General features: G+C 33.8%; 1 protein-coding gene across 2 annotated transcripts in view; it reads right to left on the minus strand.

The window, feature by feature from the left end:
• Positions 1-3,295: 3,295 nt before the first annotated feature.
• The window catches only part of RGS20 (regulator of G protein signaling 20), a 65,713-nt gene continuing 48,198 nt past the window's right edge, over positions 3,296-20,810 (minus strand). For both annotated transcript variants that reach the window (XM_051970196.1, XM_051970195.1), the window contains exons 3-5: positions 16,865-16,951; positions 8,881-9,115; positions 3,296-4,285 (exon numbers count right to left, since the gene is read on the minus strand). In XM_051970196.1, the coding sequence (XP_051826156.1) occupies positions 4,097-4,285; positions 8,881-9,115; positions 16,865-16,951 (511 nt within the window). In that variant the 3' untranslated portion in view covers positions 3,296-4,096. The remainder of the gene's footprint in view (positions 4,286-8,880; positions 9,116-16,864; positions 16,952-20,810) is intronic.

A 20,810-nucleotide genomic window follows, 5' to 3' on the forward strand; every position in this document is an offset into this window, starting at 1 on the left:
CTAGCCGCTTGCAATATTTTTTCTTTCATCTGAGGGTTCTGGCATTTGGCCACTATATTCCTTGGTGTTTTGATTTTAGGATCCCTTTCAGTGGGTGATCGATGAATCCTTTCAATGTTTATTTTTTCCTCTGTTCCTATGACTTCTGGGCAGTTCTCTTTGATAATTTCCTGGAAGACAGTGTCCAGGCTCTTTTTTTCATCATGTTTTTCTGGGAGTCCAATGATTCTCAGATTGTCTCTCCTGGATCTGTTTTCCAGATCTGTTGTCTTCCCCAGAAGGTATTTCACATTTTTCTCCATTGTTTGATTTTTTTGGATTTGCTTGACTGATTCTTCTTGTCTCCTCGAGTCATTCAATTCCACTTGTTCAATTCTGATTTTCAGTGAAGTATTCTCTTCACTCACTTTTTTAAAATCTTTCTCTAATTGTCCAATTGAGTTCTTTTGTTCTGTGGAATTTTTTTCCATTTCGCCAATTTTGTTTTTTAGAGAGCTGTTTTCTGTTTCCAGTTCACTAATCCTATTTTTCAAGGATTTTACTTCTTTATCCACTCTCTCTTTAACTGACTTCTCCAGGCTCTTTTGCCAAGCCTCCCTCTCCTTTTCCCAAGCTTCCTTCTCCTTTTGCCAAGCCTCACTCTGCTTTCCCCATTTTTCTTCTAGCTCCCTTGTGAGAGCCTTTTAAATCACTTCTATGAGGTTCATCTGTGCTGAGGAACAGACGATCTCCTCCTTTGGGGAATCACCTGGGGACTGCCTGTTTTTAGTCTCCTCAGGATTTAGAGTCTGCTCTCTATCTGTGTAGAAGCTGTCAAGGGTTAAAGTCCTCTTCAGCTTCTTGCTCATTCTGTCTATTAATCAGAGACAAACTACCAAAGAAAAACAGAAAAAACTGGAGTCTTTCTTTGGGGGGGGCTGGGTGTGTTATCGAGCTTCCTCTACAGACTGCAGGGGGCAGCAGTGAGGCACTAGCAGGACTGTGCTGCGCCTGCGCTCTGAGATCCCAAAGCGTGCTGAGTCACTGAGGGGGGGAAGAGGGGAGCGGCCAGGACCTGAGAGACTCCAGCTGTTTGTGGTTGTGTTCTTCAGCCCCGGTGTATTTAGCTTCTCTGCTGGGCTGTTGACTTGCTGCAGGTTCCAAACCTGTAGCGAGGCTCTCCCCGCAGAGACGGCTACGATCACTCCCCACCCCCTCTCAGCTCTGCTCCCGTGCTCTCACTGCCGCTGCCCTCAGCCTGCGCCCGATCTAAAACCGCCCCAGCCCTCCAGTAAAGACAGACCTTTCTTGGCGGATCTCAAGGATGGCTTCTCTTGGTAACTATTTGTGGGTTTTTTTCAGTCAAGCATTGATTCAGAGGCTTGTAATGAAGTGGATAGTGAGAGAAAGCGCGGAGCTTATGCAACTGTGAGCCTCCTCTCCGCCATCTTAACCGGAAGTCCAATATCAAAAATTAAAGATAATTTTTAGGCTTCTTATGGCTAAACTTTTATTCTGATCACTCAGTTGAATTTACCTCTCTCTATTTATGTTATATAAATCACTGGTTAGAAAGAAATGCTAAAGAGATTAAAGTTATAGCTTTGAACCCTTAACTAACAAGTTAGCACCAAAAGTAAAAATCATATTCTGCGATCACTAGTCATCCATGATTCCTCTACCAGTACCTGACACAGCAGGCAAAAGATTGTTTTTATCTGTCTTTCATTCTTGAAGAGGACCATCTCATCAGGGAAATGATAGTATGACATACAAGTGAATTGTATTTAAATGAGGGAGGACTGTGCAAAGTCACCAGTCTCACTTTTTCCTCCTGTAAAAGATTGCAGATGACTCTAATGCACATATGCCTCACTATTATTGGGGGGAAAGTTTTTTTTTTAATACTAATGGCTAAGTAAAATAACTATATATATGAAAGGTATACATATAAATTTGTTGTAACTTTTCATAGTATGATGTCTAAAATAAGATGCAGAACTATTGAGTATTGGTTCATATATCAGTTGAACAACAAAAAAAAGTTGCCTAAATTGAAGTAAACCTGAAAGACATCCAAAAGTATCTTTTGTTGCAAATATAATTAAATTATTACAAATGATTGTTAAACTGTTTTGGGCATCAATCAGACATATTCAGCATATAGCTGTAGTAACAAAATTATGATGTTAAAATATATTATATATTTTAAAATATTTGTTATATGAATTATAACAAATATAAAGTCATTAAGCTTATTATAACATTAATTACAACAATTTTGTGATGTTCCTATGAAACAAACTACTACTTATAACATTGTTTCACTTAGCATGTTTTTATATTACTATATTATCATTATTTATTTTATATATACATTATATTATGTATTCTTTTACATTTTCTTGTCATTACTTTCTAACTTACTATCTTATAACCAAGCATACTACTAATGTGCCAGATTTGCTGTTTTTTCTCATATTGGTGAAGACCTTATTTGCCCAAGTATCCTTGTTCCCAATGACATAGGCAGAACATGTCTTTGGAAGAGTTTCTTCTTCTCTGTGTGAAACTAAACCGCCTATTAGAAGGCTAATTCCATAACATTTGCTCTTGAAATATCACTCTGTCCAATTAATTTAACAATTTCAAATGATAATTTTCTTTTTTTGGTCTTGACCTGTTTTTTTTCATCGATATGGAGAAATTTCTGTGTGTAAAAGTTGTTCATTGATGCATATATGCAGCTCTTCCTAGAGAGTTGTTTAGGGGTATTAAGCTATTACTTGGCTTGCCCAAGTTCATAGAGCCAATATGAAGCCAAGGCAGAACTTGTATGTAACTTCCTCCAATCTTCCCCTCCCTGCCATACTACATGGCATTATTTCTGTGGAATTTTATGTAAAAGAAAAAATAGTCATGAATGCCTTTCAGCTCCCCTGAAAATTAAACAAGATTTTTCTTTAGTAGTTTTTTAGCTATATAAGTATTTCTCATGCAAATCAACAAAGAATTATTCCCATTTGCTATGTCAACCTTATTGGTTTGTAGGGTAATTTTGTTTTGTTTTCTTTCGTTTGTTTGGCTTTTTTGGAGGCAATCAGGGATAAGTGATTGACTTGCCCAAAATCACACTGCTTGTAAGTCTCTAAGACTGGATCTGAACTCAGATCTTTCTGGTTCTAGGCTGGTGCTCTGGAAGGGTAAATTTCTAGACCTAGAAGTAAGGAGACTGTAACAGACTTATAACTTCATTCAATCAAATTCTCTCCCCTCTATATACATGTATGTAAGAGAAAAGAAAGAAACAATGAGCTAAAACTCTTGTGCTTTATTTTTTGGAGTGTAAAAATGGAAGCAATCTCAGTTGATACCATTTTTGTAAACATGAATACTTCAGTAACTTAATTCATTTTTTATCCAAACCTTGATTTTAAAATAACAGTAACTCTTTCAGTAAAAGAATTTTTTAAGCAGTGTGTTTCAATGTTATTGCCCACACATTTGAGATTGTTTTATATTAAGGGAACGCTGCTTACATATATTGTATATACATATATATGTATATTCATATATGTGTGAAGCAAATTCCTTTACATATCTACTAAAGGATGCCTATAATATGTGAATTTCAATCTATTTTGTGCCCAGTGGTAGTGGCACAAATGGATTTAGCAGATTTCTACTGAGTAGCTTTTCTTTTTGGAATGACAATTAGCCATTCTTATAAATCATACAAAAAGTCTAAATGTTGACCTTTTTTTTTTTTTTTTTTCAGTGATTGTACCAAATAAATCAGAATGGAAATCTTCTATAAGGGTGGCTTTTACCTTTGAGAACATGCTGCTATAATTTTAAGAATAAAAATATCTTTGTAAAAGGACAATCTATATTTTTCATATTGCTCCAAAACATCACTAAAGGTGATTGGTGAATATATTTTGGTTTGTGGCTTTAAAGCCCTCTGCCAAAGGAAACAATGTCCATTATTAAAATATGCCTGAGTATTAAGTCAGATAAAGATACTATCATCTCTAAATCTCTTGTCCTTAGATGTGGCTTACAAATTTATTGTTGTTGCTTTTGTTAATGTTAATAATAAATACAGTTGAAAATCCTATGCTTCAATGGATTTCTCAGATAAGGACTGGAGTAGATCCTTATAAAGAGCAGAGTTCATAAATCGAGGATATGAGTCTCTGTGCATTAAGGTATAAATTTGAAGTTGTGCATCATCAAATGTATGTTGTGATGGCTCTAGCATGTTCCTATTGATGACTTCTCTTACTCGGGAATCCAGGCTAACCTGTGAATAGAAACAGATGATATTGACATTAAACTCTGAATTGTTCCATTTCTTATTCTGTCTCCATCTTACCAACTTTATTTTCCTATTTTCAAGTCCCTTTTTGGAATAAAAGTAAAGAATTTCCAATATCTGACATTTGTTATTTTCTTAAAAATAAAACAAAAGGAAAATATAAGTGGTTTGAGTGCTGCATTTGGAATTGGAAAAACTTAATTTTTTTAGAGGTCCTGACTTCTAGCTTTGTGAGCATGAATTTGACTATGTTGTTTAACCTGAGACTCAGAAATCTTTTTAATTTATACTTAGAAAGTAACAGATAGATTATGATATGTTGGTAGAGGGAGTTGCTATGCAGAGGAGATATCACAGATCTTTGACATAAAGAGGCAAAATTTTCTTTCTTTTGAAGGCTTTGAAAATTTTTCTGGAGCACTAATAATTAGGTTGCTCTCTCCCCAGGTTGGTGTAGAGTCAGATATACTCTTACTAGCTGTGTAACTCCGTGAGACTCACTCAGCTTTCAGCTTCAGTTTCATTTCTCTAAAATAGGGGAGTTAGATTTGGCCTCTAAAGACCCTTTTAGCTCCAAGTCTATGTTCCTCTCATCCATATTTCACTACATAGGCAAGCCAAATCTATCAAAAGCATGTGACAACCAAAACTTTAAAAAAATAAAATGAGCACTTTTTCTAGTTCTAGTCGGTCTGTGCTGAAACACCAGAAATTTATAACAATAAGTGGAGATCTGTAAAGTAATATTACAAGCATATACTGTATTTCATATGCAAAATAAATATAGAAATATAATTATCTTTCATCTTCAAGTTACTCAGTGATGTTTTTATTATTAAAAAACGATCAATTTCAGAGAAATAGTCACCATGGAACACATTTGGCTATACTTTTTTTCAATAAATAGCCGAGACACACTGGTATTTAGGTAGAACACCAAGAGGCTCAAAAGCAATGTTAATGGAACTTGTTAAATGTTAAAGGATGTTAAATGTTAAATTTATGTTAAAGGAACTTAATAGCCATACATGTATTCTTCATAGGAACTGGGAATGTTGAACTTGTATAAGAAAAAATCGAGTTGGTGGAGAGGAGAACATAATAGCTCTCTTCATGTGTTTGAAGGATTGTGTAGAACAAGGGATTATACTTGTTCTACATAGTCCCAGAAGGCAGAGTTAAAACCAGTGGGTGAAAATTATAGGGAAGTAGGTTTGGGTTCAGCATTTATTTTTATTTCTTTTTTTTATTATAGCTTTTTATTTACAAAACATATGCATGGGTAATTTTTCAACACTCACCCTTGAAAATCTTCTGTTCCAAATTTTCTCCTCTTTCCCCCCATTCCCTCCCCTAGATGACAGGTATTCCAATACATGTTAAAATACATGTTAAATCTAATATATGTATACAAATCCATACAGTTATCTTGTTGCACAAGAAAAATCAGATCTAGAAAGAAAAAAAAAACCTGAGAAGGAAAACAAAATTGCAAGCAAACAACAGAAAGAGTGAAAATACTATGTGGTGGTCTATACTCAGTTCCCACAGTCTTCTCCCTGGGTGTAGATGGCTCTCTTCATTACTGAACAATTGGAACTGGTCTGTGGTTCAGCATTTATTAAGTACCCATTGTGTGTTAGAAGCTGGCAATATAAACATGAGAGTGTAACAATTCTTTCCCTCAAGGAATTACATTTTAGTAAAGGGGTGCAATATATTGTTAATTAAATAAGTAGAGCATATAAATACATATATATATATATTTATGTGCATATTATATGTATATATGTATATAAAAATTGCACAGGGCAGCTAGGTGGTGCAGTAGATAGAGCACCAGGTCTGGAATCAGGAATACCTGATTTCACATCCAGCCTCAGACACTTACTAGTCATGTGACCCTGAGCAAATCATTAAATCCTGTTTGCCTCAGTTTCCTCACCTGTAAAATGACTTGAAGAAGGAAAAGGCAAACCATTTCAGTATCTTTGCAAAAAATAAAAACCCAAATGGGGTCTCAGAGTCAAATATGGCTGAAATGACTGAACAACACCCCTGTGTGTGTGTACACCCAGCATATGCTGCATTACAGATACATATGTAACATAATATATAAATGATGTTTAAATAAATATATTTGTATAAATGTGTTATATTTGTGTCTGCATAATGATTTGAGAAGGACACTAAGATCAGGTGAAATTAGGAAAAGCTTTTTGAAAAAAGGAGCAATGGGAGATGAGCCTTCAAGCCAGATATGCGTTTTAAGGGGAGAAAGAGGTGAGGAGAGCACAAATGCAGGGAGGTAAAAGGTGGCGATATTATAGAATGGAATGTCATGTCCTGGGAACAAGTCAGTTTGTCTGTAGTGTTTGATGAAAGTCATGTAATTAGCCTAGAAAAAGATACCAGAGCCATATTGTGAAGGGGTCAGTGCATGATGAAATTTAACAGATTTGCCTAAGAATGAGAAGGGTAGTAAGAGAAAGTGAGCTCTTTGTGAAAGATCTTCTGGCAGAGACTTTCCCACTTATCTAGGATACTGCAAAGGAGATTCTCGTTTACTTTGATTTAGATTAAGTCACCTCTGAGATCCCTTTGAGATCTGTGGATTTTATGTATTATAATGCATTGTAGAAAGTATTTGTTGTCATGGCTCATAGATTTGAATTCTGGCTCACACACTTATTAGTTGTATGAGCATGAGTGAATTAGGTAATCTCTCTGAGCTTCAGTTTCTTTATTTGTAACAATGAGGATAATAATTTTCATAATGCTTATGCCAATATGCTTGTAAGAAACATGTTTTATAAGAGTTAAATTCAATGTACATATGAATTGTCATTATTATAATAAAGCACATATCCTGGAAATCAATCAAGGCCTTGTTTGAGATCTCCTGGGCAAGGTGGTCTCCTCATTCATAATGAGGATAATGGGGAGAAGACCCTTGATCTAACATTGATGAAATCTTAATTAGGTGTGAAACTATCTTGCCCTAGGTACTAACTGACCTCCTGACACCATATTAAGGAGAACCAAGTATATGTAAAGCTAATTATACATCTAAGCTATATCATTAAACTTGGCCTTTAAAAAAAAAGTGGGCATAGATAGAAATAGAACCAGTTAAGATGGCCAAAAAGAAGCCACTTCTTTCCAGTTCCCTAGGCACCACAGATGGTAGTGGAAGAGACAATAATAGTTCAGGAGTTCAAAATCTGCCTCACTGGGCAAATCGCTGACCCTCTCTGTGCCCCAGACAATCATGCTCTCTTCATTTCTTTCTCAGCTCTGCTCCTGACTCTGGACTTAACCATTTTTCCTCCTTTCTTGACAGCTCCCTATTATGTGTTGTCATTTCTCCTTATAATATAAGTTTCTTAAGAACAGAGAGTGAGTAACTTTGTTTTTTTTTTTTTTTTTTGTTTGTTTGTTATTTGTATTCCCAGGAAATAATATAGTGCCTCGAACAGAAGGAACACTTGGCAAAGGCTTGTGGTCATTGCTTCAGTTTTCCCATCTGCAAAATGGAGATGGGGATTGCATTTGATGATTTCTGAAGCGTTCTCCAATTCTAATATCCCAACCAATATGTTAACACCAATTTCTTCTAAAACACATCTAACAAATTATCATATATCTGGCCTTTGAAGAGCAAAGTAGCGACTCTTTAGTTCCTGATGTAGATCATTTAACTTCTGGAGTAATCTAGTTAAGATTTTTTTCCGTACATAGCACCTAAATTTGCTGATTTGCAACTTCTTTCTGTTGCTCCCAGTTCTGACCTCAAGCTCCAAGCATAAATCTAATTCTGCTGCCATATTTATTCACTTGGAATTTTTGTGGTATATTTCATGTTACCTTTCTAGAGTTTTTGTCCAAGTGAAGAAATTTTAAGACTTAGGACCCTAGACACAGAAAAAGAGTTCTTAGACAATGCCAAGTTGTATCCAACTGGAGCAGTAATTGAGGATTCACAAGAAACAAAGCCATAATACAGGAAAAACTTATGATGCTGCGCTCCAATATGGATTATGCTATTATATGGCAGAAAGGGATTGATTTATGGTAAATTCAAATGTTTTCCCCTTTTGGGGAAGCTCTCAGGCTTCTACTATAAATCTGGAAAACTATATAGGTCCCTGAGGGGAGGCGAAGTACACTGACAGATGTGGATTTTTTTTTTTTAATCTCTTAAGCAAATTCAAAAGTTTTTTCCTTGGGATGGATTCCCAACCTTTAAGTAGCACTGTTTGTCTGAAGATTATATAGGATCCTTGGGATTAAATAGCACTGTATGTCTGAAGATTATATAGGATCCTTGGGAAGGTCAAGGAAGGGCAAAGAGAAAAAAGAGAGGGAAGAGGGAAGAAAAGAAAGAAGGAAACTGTTAAAATGAGTTTACTCAGGTTCAAAGACAGAAGTTGGACATATCTTCCAGAATGCTGAATTGAAATGTGGGATTAGACCTCTAATGTCAGAATAAGAAAAGTATACATATCTAAACAGTCGGAAAAAGTTATATTATCAAGTTGACTCTTTGAAATAGTTAAACTAATAGAATTATCCCCTACCTCTTTAGGAGAAAGAATGGAAATATAATCTTCATAAATCAGTCTTGCCTTTTCTTCTATAACACTTTTGTTAGCCTCCTGTTTCAGTTCTTCACAGGCCATCCAAAATAGCATATTTTCTTCACTGAATTCTGTTCGGAGGAACTCCCGGAAAATATTTCTTCCCGCTGGAGTGACCATTAACTTGTCAAATGATTGAGCCCAGGCATTCACTTCTTCCAGAGTAGGTGTGGGGCTTAGGAGAGATCCCACCCCAACACACAAACAAAACAAAAAGTAGAGAGGAAGAGAAATTAATAATTGTTTATTTTAATTCAACTGTTAAAAACAATCTCCCCCAACAGAAAGAAAATATTTGTACATAGGAAGGAAAAGGCCTATTTAATATATATTTCTCTCATCCTTGGGCAATTAATGCATTTCAATATGTTATTTCCAAAGCATCTGAATGCATTGTTTAGGTAGGACTAAAATGTCTGCAATCCAAAGTTGTTGAATTATTCCTTGGAAATGGATATTTTGACTATTAACAACTGCCTTCAAAAAAGGAAAAATGAATTTTGTAGTTTTGTATGTTATAAAACTCTAGTTACTTCTACTTTTTTTCATTCTATTTTCATTTATTCAAGAGTACAAAGGATAATAATATATTAGTTTCATATGAAACAATTTACTTTTGTTTGCATATGAAATCATAATTGTCAACAATCATCATTCTAATGGTTTTCTTGAAACTTTTTCCTTCAACATACTTACATTTTAGACTACATATAGTTGGGATTTGGCAGCTAAGAGATTTGGTGGTTAGAATGTTGGATTTATTCGTCAGGAAACCCTGATTTTGAATCCTGCCTCAGACATACTAACTGTGTGATTCTAAATTTTCCTTTTTTTCTTCTAACCCTATTTTCCTTATCTGTGATAGCATCTTACCTAAGGTTGTTGTAAGAATCGATGTAAAGCACTATATAAATTAACTATTACATTTGATAAGACAAAATAAATTTGTTGCTAAGTAAAAAAAGTATTTTCTACAATGGGACATAAAAGTCATTTTTTTTGGAAAGCAAATCTTTTTTTCAGCCCAGGACAACTTGGGGAGACAGGTCTGTAGATGTTGCTGACAATCTGGCCAGGAATGCACATTGTGGAGCATCCACACCCCAGGGGCTAAAAGAGAGTGAGACTAGGTCATAGGGCAAGGAAGAGATCCTAAGGGGTCCTTGAATTAGTGCAGAGTGAAAGCATAGGTGCCATCTGGTAGCTCTACAGTTCACTATGCAGATCTGGGTCACAGATCCAGGGCAGAAAGGATGAGAATGGTCCCAGAGGAATTGTTGCTAATAAGGACCTAGCTATAGATTGAACAAGGAATAAATTCTGGAAGAAAACAATAGCCATGTGGCTCTGATCTTCACTTCAGAGTGAAGAATTGTTTCTAGCTTGTAGTCCAGGTATAAACTTGCAGTGGAATTACCAGGACAGGCATCCTAGACCAGAAGGGAGCCTGCAGTTCAATTGTTCTGAATCCACAGAACCTTCCAGCAGGCTAATAGTGGCTGAGTCCAGAAGCAGCGTACTTGAAACTGCCTAACAAGCCAACAAACCCAAACCTGGGTCAAGAACTTGCAGTGCTTAGACCAGGAAGAACAGTGAGCAAATTTCATTCCAGACTACATCACTCTAGTAACACTGAAAACTTGCAGGCTCTTAGCCCAAGTTGTCAAAACAGTAGGATATAAGAGGACAGAAGCTCAGACCAGACTTCCCCTATCTCCTCCTCACCCACTTTCTTAAGTTTTGTATACTTACAAAACCTGGAACTAACAACAAAAGAAGTCCAATATTAAGAAGTATGGAAGCTTTTCAGAATGTTGTAAGAATGAATAAGCAAAGTATATTGTAAAGAGCTATTATGGTGATAGACACTCAAGACAAAAACCCATAAGAAGAGAATGTTTCAAAAATACCTAAAAACAAAACCTCAAAAAAAAAATGTAGCTTGGACAGAAGTCCAACAAGAATTCCTGAAAGAATCAAAACAAGTTTTTTTTAAAATGATTTAAAAAATCAGATGAGAATAGGAAAAAAATAAGAAAAAAATTAGAGCAATGGAAGAAATATGTGAAAGAATATTAACAGAATAAGAAGTATAAAACCTTATCCTTGAAAATTAGACTTGACATTCTCCAGTTGATAAATGGTCAAAGGATATGAACAGACAATTAATTCTCAAAAGAAGAAATTGAAACTATTTCTAGCCATATGAAAAGATGCTCCAAGTCATTATTAATCAGAGAAATGCAAATTAAGACAACTGTGAGATACTACTACACACCTGTCAGATTGGCTAGAATGACAGGGAAAGATAATGTGGAATGTTGGAGGGGATGTGGGAAAACAGGGACACTGATACATTGTTGGTGGAATTGTGAATACATCCAGCCATTCTGGAGAACAATTTGGAACTATGCTCAAAAAGTATCAAACTGTGTATACCCTTTGATCCAGCAGTGTTACTAGTGGGTTTATATCCCAAAGAGATTTTAAAGAAGGGAAAGGGACCTGTATATATACAAGAATGTTTGTGGTAGCCCTTTTTGTAGTGACTGGAAACTGAGTGGATGTCCATCAATTGGAGAATAGCTGAATAAATTATGGTATATGAATATTATGGAATATTATTTTTCGGTAAGAAATGATCAACAGGATGATTTCAGAAAGGCCTGGAGAGACTTACATGAACAGGACCAGGAGATCATTATATACTTCAACAACAACATTATATGATGATCAATTCTGATGGATGTGGCCCTCTTCAACAATGTGAACCAAATCAGTTCCAATAGAGCAGTAATGAATTGAACCAACTACACCCAGCGAAAGAACTCTGGGAGATGACTATGAACCACTACATAGAATTCCCAATCCCTCTATTTTTGTCCGCCTGCATTTTTGATTTCCTTCACAGGCTAATTGTACACTATTTTGAAGTCTGATTCTTTTTGTACAGCAAAATAACTGTATGGACATGTATACATATATTGTATTTAACTTATACTTTAACATGTATTGGTCAACCTGCCATCTGGGGGAGGGGGTGGGAGGAAGGCGGGAAAAAGTTGTAACAAATGGTTTTGCAATTGTCAATGTTGAAAAATTACCCATGCATATGTCTTGTAAATAAAAAGCTATAATAAAAAAAGACTAAAAAAATAGAAAATTAGTCTTGACCAAATAGAAACTAATGACTTGAGGCATGAAGACATAATAAAGCAAAGTCAAAAGAATGGAAAAAATACGTAAGGTACCTCATAGCAAAAACAACTGATGTAGAAAATAGATCAAGAAGAGATAACTTAAGAATCGTTGAATGTCCTGAAAACCAGACCAAAAAAAGAGCCTAGACATAATATTTTAAAAATATTATCATTTATTATTATGTATATAATATACATAATAATTATCATTTAATTCTATGTTACATAAAATTAAATAGGATTACCAGGATTTCTTAGAACTACAGGCAAAGTAGAAATTGAAAGAATCCACCAGTTACTTTCAGAAAGAAAGCTCCCAAATTAAAATTCTCAGGAATATTATAGCCAAAATCTAGAACTCTTAGGTCAAATAAAAAATTATTGCAAGGAGTCAGGAAGAATTCAAGTACCCAGGAACCATAGTTAGGATGACATGTGATTTAGCAAATCATCACTTTGAAACAGCTTAGAATATGATATTCCATAAAATAAAATAGCTTACAACCAAGAATAACTTAACCAACAAAACCACATCATCATACAGCATACATCATACATACAATAACAATCATACAGGATAAAAAATAGATCTTTAATGAAATGGAAGGCTTCTAAAAATTCCTAATGAAAATATCAGCACTAAGTAGAAAATTTGACATACACACATAGAAGTAAAAAGAAGAATGAAAAGGTAAACATGAGTGAGCAATTATAAAGGACTAGATAAACTAAGTTAAATCATCACTAGGAGTTATATAAGGAGTCTAATAAGACTCAGGGCCAAAAAATGATTCTATTATGTTTTGATGATCTTAAAAGAAGAATGGAAAGAGTGGAGAATAGGAATATGCTGAGAGATAGGGGGAAGGGAGAGATAGAATGGGGAATTATCTCACACAAATTAGGTGAGAAAGTAGAAGTCTATACAACAAGGAAGAGGGAGTGGAGGAGAATAGGTAACAAGTGAACCTCACTCAACTGAACTGGTAACAAGAGGAAAGAATACATGTGGGCAAACATGCACATATACACACAGACTTGGGAACAGAAAAACATTTCATCCACAGGGAAAGGAGAAGAAAAGGAATAAGAGAGAAGGCAAAATTAGATGTTAGAATAAGAGCAGAATTAGACAGAAACAAAATAATCTCTTAAGGTCAGCGAAGACAGAAGAAGAAAAAGTATAGGATGAAGAGAAATACACATATGGAAGACATAATTGAAAAAGTGAATAGGATGAATTCATATATAAAACAGAAGAGGATTAGAAACCAGAATCCAATAAAACATTGTTTACAAAAAACATAGTTTAAAAAGAAAGATGCATATAGAATTAAAATAAGAGGCTATAGCAGAATCTATTATGCTTTGGCTGAATTTTTAAAAGATGGGGCTGTGTGGGAGAGAGGGGTAGAAATCATGATAGACAAGACAAAATAAAAAATAGACCTAGTTAAAAGTAATTAACATGGAAACCATGCTTTGCTAAAGAATACCATATATAATGAATTAATATCAATATTGAACATAATAGGTACCAAATAATACAGTATTTGAATTCTTAAAGGAAAAATTAAGAGAATTAAAGGAAGAAAGAAAGAGCAAAACTAAAAAGGAGAACCTCAGTTCACCCCTTCTTAGACCAACATTAAGTCTACCCCCAAAAAATTAGTAAAAAAGAAATAGAATAGAATTTTAGAATAGTTAGATATGATAGCCCTTTGGAGAATATTGAATAAGAATTGAAAGGAATATACTTCAACTATGAATGGCACCTTCATAAAAAATGACCATGTATTTAAGCATAAAAACCTAAACAAATGGAGAAGAAAAGAAATACTGAATATATGTTTTACTGACTAACATGCCATAAAATTGCATTCAATAAATTCCCTAGGGAAGAAAAATTGAGATGCCAAAAATGAACTTTCAAAGACAAAAATTCCAGGACTAGATGGATTTCTCAAGTGAATTTAAAGACAATTAATTCTAATACTATTACTACATTGCATCAAAAAATAGGAAAAGATGGAGTTAAAATTCCTGTTATGATACAAATATGGTCTTTATTCCAAAATCAGAGATTCAAAACTGAAAGAAAACTATAGGCTAATGTTCCTAACAATTATTGGTGCAAAAAATTTAAATAAATTCTTAGCAAGGAGGCTATACAATGTCATAAAGATTAAATACACTATCATCAAGCTGGATTTACAATAAGATTGCAGGACTGATTCAATATCAGGAAAACCATGAATGTAATTAACAACATAAATAATTAAAATAGCAAGAATTATATGATTATATCAATTGATAAAGAAAGTTTTTGATAAGAGATGATGTCCATTCCTGTCAAAACTCTAAAAATTATAGGAATAAGTGGAATTTCCCTTAAAGTGATGAATACTATCTACCTAAAACTAGAAGCTAGCATTGTTTTATTTGTAATGGAGATAAGCTAGAGACTTTTCCACTTGAAATTAGAAATAAAGCAAGGATATCCGTTACCACCCTTACTACTAGAAATGCTATCTTCAGCAATAGGAGAAAAAAATTAAATAAGCACAAGCAAAGAGGAAACAAAATCATTAATTTTTGGTAGATGAGGTGATGATTCATTTGGTGAATACCAAAGAATTAACTAAACAACTTATTAAAACAATAAACTCAAAGTTCAGGCTATAAAGTAAACTCATGAAAATCACAAACATTTCTGATATTACTAAAAAAACTTAGAAGAGATAGAAAGTGAAATTCCATTCAAAATAACTATAGTGTAAAATATTTTGGAGTCTATTTGCCAAAATATACATAGGAACTATATGAACACAACTACAAAACTTTATATAAATATAACTCTAAATAATCAGAGAAGTATAATTGCTTATGGTTGGCCTAAAACAATGTAATTCAAAAATAATTCTGCCTAAATTAATTTACTTATTCAGTGCAATACCAACCAAACTACCCAAGTATTACTTTATACACTTAAAAATAATAATAAAATTTATTTGGAGGAACAAGTTCAAGAATATTAAGAGAATTAATTTTTTTAAAAAGTGAGAAGGAGCTTGGCAATACCAGACTCAAACCATAATACAAAAGTATAATCATTATTTTAAAATAATTTGTACTGGGGTGAGAAATATATTGATCAATGCAATATATTAGATACTAAAAATTTATAGAAGGAAATGAGCACATTATTCCAATGCTAGATAAACCCAAAGGTCCTAAAAGTTAGGACAACACCTCATTATTTGACAAAGACATTTGAGAAAACTAGAAAGTAGTTTGGCAAAATTTAGGTATTAATATTTCACTCTATGTTAAGATAAGCTTCAAATGTGCACACAATTTGGAAATAAAAGATCACACCATAAACAAATTAGAGGAACATGGAAAAAATTATTTGTCAGATCTCTGGATAGAGGAAGGATGAACTACCAATCAAAAGATAGAGGGCTCACATGAGATTAAATGGACAATTTTGATTATATAAAATTAAAATCTTTCTGCTAAACAAGACAATACAGCTAAAATTAGAAGAGAAATTTGAAATTGGGTAGGGAGATTGTTGCAAAAAGCTTACTCTAAAAATATTTCATTTCTAAGATATATAGGGAATTGTAATTTGTAAGAATAAAATCCATTCCTTAATTGTTAAATGGTCAAAGGATATGAATAGATAATTTTCAGAGGAAGAAATGAAAAAATGTTCATATGAAAAAATGTTCTAAATTATCAATTATGAGAGAAATGAACATGAACACTACTCTTTTACCTTTCAGATCGGCAAAGTTGATGAAAATGAAAATGACAAAAGCTGGAGGAACTATGGGATAATGGATATATTAATGTACTTTTGATGGAATCATAAACAAACCCAACCAATGGAATCATAAACTAGTCCAGCTGATGAAATCATAAACTAGTCCAGTCGTTTTGGAAAGCCATTTGGAACTATATCCAAAGATCTATTAATTGTACAAATTCTTTGACACATCAATACCAACTATGTCTGTACTATGTCTATATATCAAAAATATCAAACAAAGAGGAAAAGGACTAATATATGTGAAAATATAAGGGCCCTTTTCTTGTTGAATTGGAAACTGAATGCCCATCAATTGGCAAATGTCTAAACAAGTTATGGTATAAGAATATAATAAAGTTATTATTGTGCTGTAAGAAATAATAAAGAGGATGATTTCAGAAAATCCTGAGCAGACTTTTATGTACTGATGCAAAGTGAAATGAACAGAAGCAGGAAAACAATTTATTCAATAACAGCAATACTGTAAAGAAAAATAACTTTTAAAAACTTGGGAATATTTACCAATGCAATAAAACCAGTAATAGTTTTTAGTGGACCCATGATAAAATGTGCTATCTGCAGATGGAGAAGTGATGGATTCAGAGTGTAGACTGAAGGTTTTTTTTTTTTTTTTAAGGGAGAGGGGGTTTGGACATGGCTAATACAAGAATTTGTTTTACTGGAGTATACATCTTTGTAATGTATTTTTTTTTCTTGCTTTCTCAGTTGGTTGAGTCAGTGATGAGAGAGGGAGAGAAAATTGGGAACTGGAAATAAACTAAATTTGAATTTAAAAACTTAAGGTAAAAAAGGAATAATATGACTTCTAGTTTTCGTATACCAGGATCAGATCCCTGTGATTATTTCTGGAACGGTAATATACCCTATCTAAATGTTAGATTTTTACCTTTCTTCACAGGTTGGAAGTCCTTCTGTTCTAAGTTCATAGGAAGCCCTCCTTGCTCTTTCATCTTCTTGGTTTCTAACAGTAAGGCTGTAAAAAACAACACATTCACAAGTCAAATTCAGACAAACCTATATCCATACAATTATCGTTAATATTATTTGTAAAAGAATTTTAGTTCTGAAAACAGAATTCCTCCCTTTTTTCAAAAAATGATTAGATTGGAGCAGCTAGATTATGTAGTGATAGCGCACTAGCTCTGAAGTCAGGAGGACCCGAGTTCAAATCTGGCCTCAGACACTTAACACTTCCTGGTTGACCCTAGGCAAGTCATTAACCCCAATTGCCTCAGCAAAAAAAAATTAAAAAATAAAAAAAAATATAAAATAAATTAGATTTTTCTTTCTCCATGTAGATCAGGTAAAAATGACAACTCAGCATTAAATCTTAATAATGTAAAATAAATTGAGTAATTATAACTTTACATTCATGTTGTTGTAGTCATTTTGTATACTGTTTTTTTTTTTTTTTTTTTTATAGACATCTAGGTGGCATAATGGATGGAGCACCGAGCCTGGAATCCAGAAGATCTAAGTTGAAATCCAGCTTTTTTTTTTTTTTTTAATTGGAAACTTGGTGGCTCAGGCAATAAAGTGCTGCACCTGGAATCAGAAACACCTTGGTTCAAATCTAGCTTTGGACACTATTGTGAGGATTAAATGAGAGATATATAAAGAATGCAGCATAGTCCTGGCCCATAGTAAGTGCTGTTTAAAGATTAGCTGTTATTACAACAATAAAACAGTATTTTCCTGATTCTGCTTACTTACATCAGTTCATATAGTGTTTGTCTTTCTATAATTTTCAGTTTTCATCACTTCTAACATACAGGATATTCCATTACATTTATAGACCAAATTCTTTAGCTCTTCCTCAGTTAATGGATATATACTTTTATTTCTAGTTCTTAGCTACTACGAAAAAAAATTCTCCTCTAAATATTTTGGAGAATATGGGATTTTTCTTTTTTCCATTGTCCTCTTTGTGTAATATGCTCCAACCATATATAACACTAGATATAATAGCGGATTTTAAACAAGTTTCATTTAATGCAGCATGTTTGCATGAGGAAACAGATTATATTTTGTTCTCAATCTTTACTTATGTTTCTGTTTGGTCTTTATATAAGAAAAACAAAATGGAGAGTAGGGAAGCAAAATACAATGACGTGAAGATACGGTTTCAGAATTCTGACATTCTTTAAAGAAGTACATTTTAAGTCCCAGTTTGCCAACAAACAATATTCTCTTCATTGAGGACTACTGTGGGGCTGAGAATTAGTTAAGGGAAGGGAAAAAGGGGAAAAAGGGAACTTAGGAACAATAGGATAAAATTTGAAATCACTAGAGCCTCAAGCCATCTCAGACTCATGTTACCACTTTTTGCCTTAATTTTTCCTTCTTCCTTAAACTTTGCCAGGTTTAATCCCACAGATTCCCTTCCTTCTAGTTATCTCCTCCCACTCAAATTAGTTTCCTTTTTTCTAAAGATGATGAAATTTCTTTAGAGAATAACTTTTGGATATAGACGTACCAAAATAAATAAGAAAGTTTTCATTGGAACAGGATATTTAAGTTCCCATTATGTTAGAGCAATATCTTTCTTTGCAAAGTAGTTCTGTTGTTAATTAAAACAAGCATTTTCCACAATTTTGTTCTAAAGACCACGATGACAAATCATATTGTTTATTCCATTAAGATAAGTTTCACAAATAACTGTCTTCTTGTTCTGCTATTCTTCATATTGGGGTAGAGTTAAAATTGTTAATCCAACTCATTATTGTTAACAATTTAGTAACTTGGACCCCAGACAAAACTTGGCCCAAGGGAAAGATAGATCTCTGAATTATGGGGAGAAAGATTATTTGAGATTAGTTTACAGTTTCTAGAGAATTATTTATTGGTGTGTATGTATGTGTGTGACAGAGAGAGAGAAACAGACAGACAGACAGACAGAGAGACAGTGATAGAGACAGAAACAGACAGAGACAGAGAGACAGAGAAAGAGAGAATGTGTGTGTATGCATTCCTGGGTGCATATATACATGCATTGGCACATAGGTATCATTAGGACCTCCTTAGGGTTTTTACAAGCAATTATGACTTTTGTACATGGATAAATTATTGTCTGTTTTGCTGAGGCCTAAGGAGAAATATTTCAGAAAGTGATTGTAAATTCTTCATTTACTAGAATACTAATAAATTCCCAATACCTGCTTTGTGCTGGGTAAGAGATAAGCTAAGATTGGGACTACCCCAGAAAACAAAATGGTAGATTTAATATTCATCTGCCAGAATAATTAGGCCTTCCAGTGCAAGAAACAGTTATTTAGTTGCTTACTATGTATAAGGCACTGTGCTAAGGCAATGAACAAGACAGTAGTAGTATTCTTCATGGATGGCACCACTCACCACCTGGCAAATGGGTAATTTTTTTTTCCTGAAGCAGTTGGGGTTAAATGACTTGCCCAGGGTCACATAGCTAGGAAGTGTTAAGTGTCTGAGACCAGATTTGAACTCAGGTCCTCCTGACATCAGGGCTGATGCTCTATCCACTGTGCCACCTAGTTGCCCTGTGGCTAATCTTTTAATACAGAATTTTAAAAGTAGGGGTTCCCTCATATTTCTCATTTTACATGAAAGTTTTGGATTGTGTATATCTTACTTGGAAACTTATTTCTGATCACAATTTTTTCTTCCCAAGAACTTTTTTTATTTTTAAAAGAAGGTGCCCACATAAATAAAGTCATATCTAAACAATTGGAAAATATTAAGTGCTCTTAGATAGGTCGAGTGAATATAATAAAGATGACAGTACTACCTAATCTATTTATTTAGTGCTATACCAATCAGACTCCCAAAAAACTATTTTACTGAAAAAATAACAACAAAATTCATCTGGAAGAACAAAAGGTCAAGAATTTCAAGGGAACTAATGGAAAAAAAAATCAAATAAAGGTAGCCTAGCTGTACCAGATCTAAAACTATATTATAATGCAGCGGTCACCAAAACCATTTGGTATTGCTAAGAAGTAGACTAGCTAAATCAGTGGAATAGGTTAAGTTCACAGAACAAAATAGTCGATAACTAGCAATCTAATGTTTGACAAACCCAAAGACCCCAGCTTTTGGGATAAGAACTCACTATGTGACAAAATCTGCTGGAAAAATTGGAAACTAGTATGGCAGAAACCAAGCATTGACCCACACTTAACACCAAACACCAAAATAAGGTCGAAATGGGTTCATGATCTAGGCATAAAGAATGAGATTATAAATAAATTAGAAAAATCTAGGATAGTTTGCCTCTCAGACCTATGGAGGGGGAAGGAATTTGTGACCAAAGAAGAACTAGAGATCATTATTGATCACAAAATAGAAAATTTTGATTATATTAAGTTAAAAAGGTTTTGTACAAACAAAACTAATGCAGACAAGATTAGAAGAGAAGCAACAAACTGGGAAAACATTTTTACAGTCAAAGATTCTGATAAAGGCCTCATTTCCGAAATATATAGAGAATTGACTCAAATTTATAAGAAATCAAGCCATTTTCCAATTGATAAATGGTCAAAGGATATGAACAGACAATTTCAGATAAAGAAATTGAAATTATTTCAGAGTGGCTGAATAAGTTGTGGTATATGAATGTTATGGAATATTATTGTTCTATAGGAAATGACCAGCAGGATGAATACAGAGAGACTTGGAGAGACCTACATGAACTGATGCTGAGTGAAATGAGCAGAACCAGAAGATCATTATATACTTCTTTTTTTTTTTAATTTTATTTAACAATAACTTTGTATTCACAGAATCCATGCCAGGGTAATTTTTTACATTATCCCTTGCACTCGCTTATGTTTCGATTTTTCCCCTCCCTTCCTCCC

The sequence above is a fragment of the Antechinus flavipes genome, chromosome 1 (genome assembly GCF_016432865.1).
Source record: "Antechinus flavipes isolate AdamAnt ecotype Samford, QLD, Australia chromosome 1, AdamAnt_v2, whole genome shotgun sequence".
In the NCBI taxonomy this organism is placed as follows: domain Eukaryota; kingdom Metazoa; phylum Chordata; class Mammalia; order Dasyuromorphia; family Dasyuridae; genus Antechinus; species Antechinus flavipes.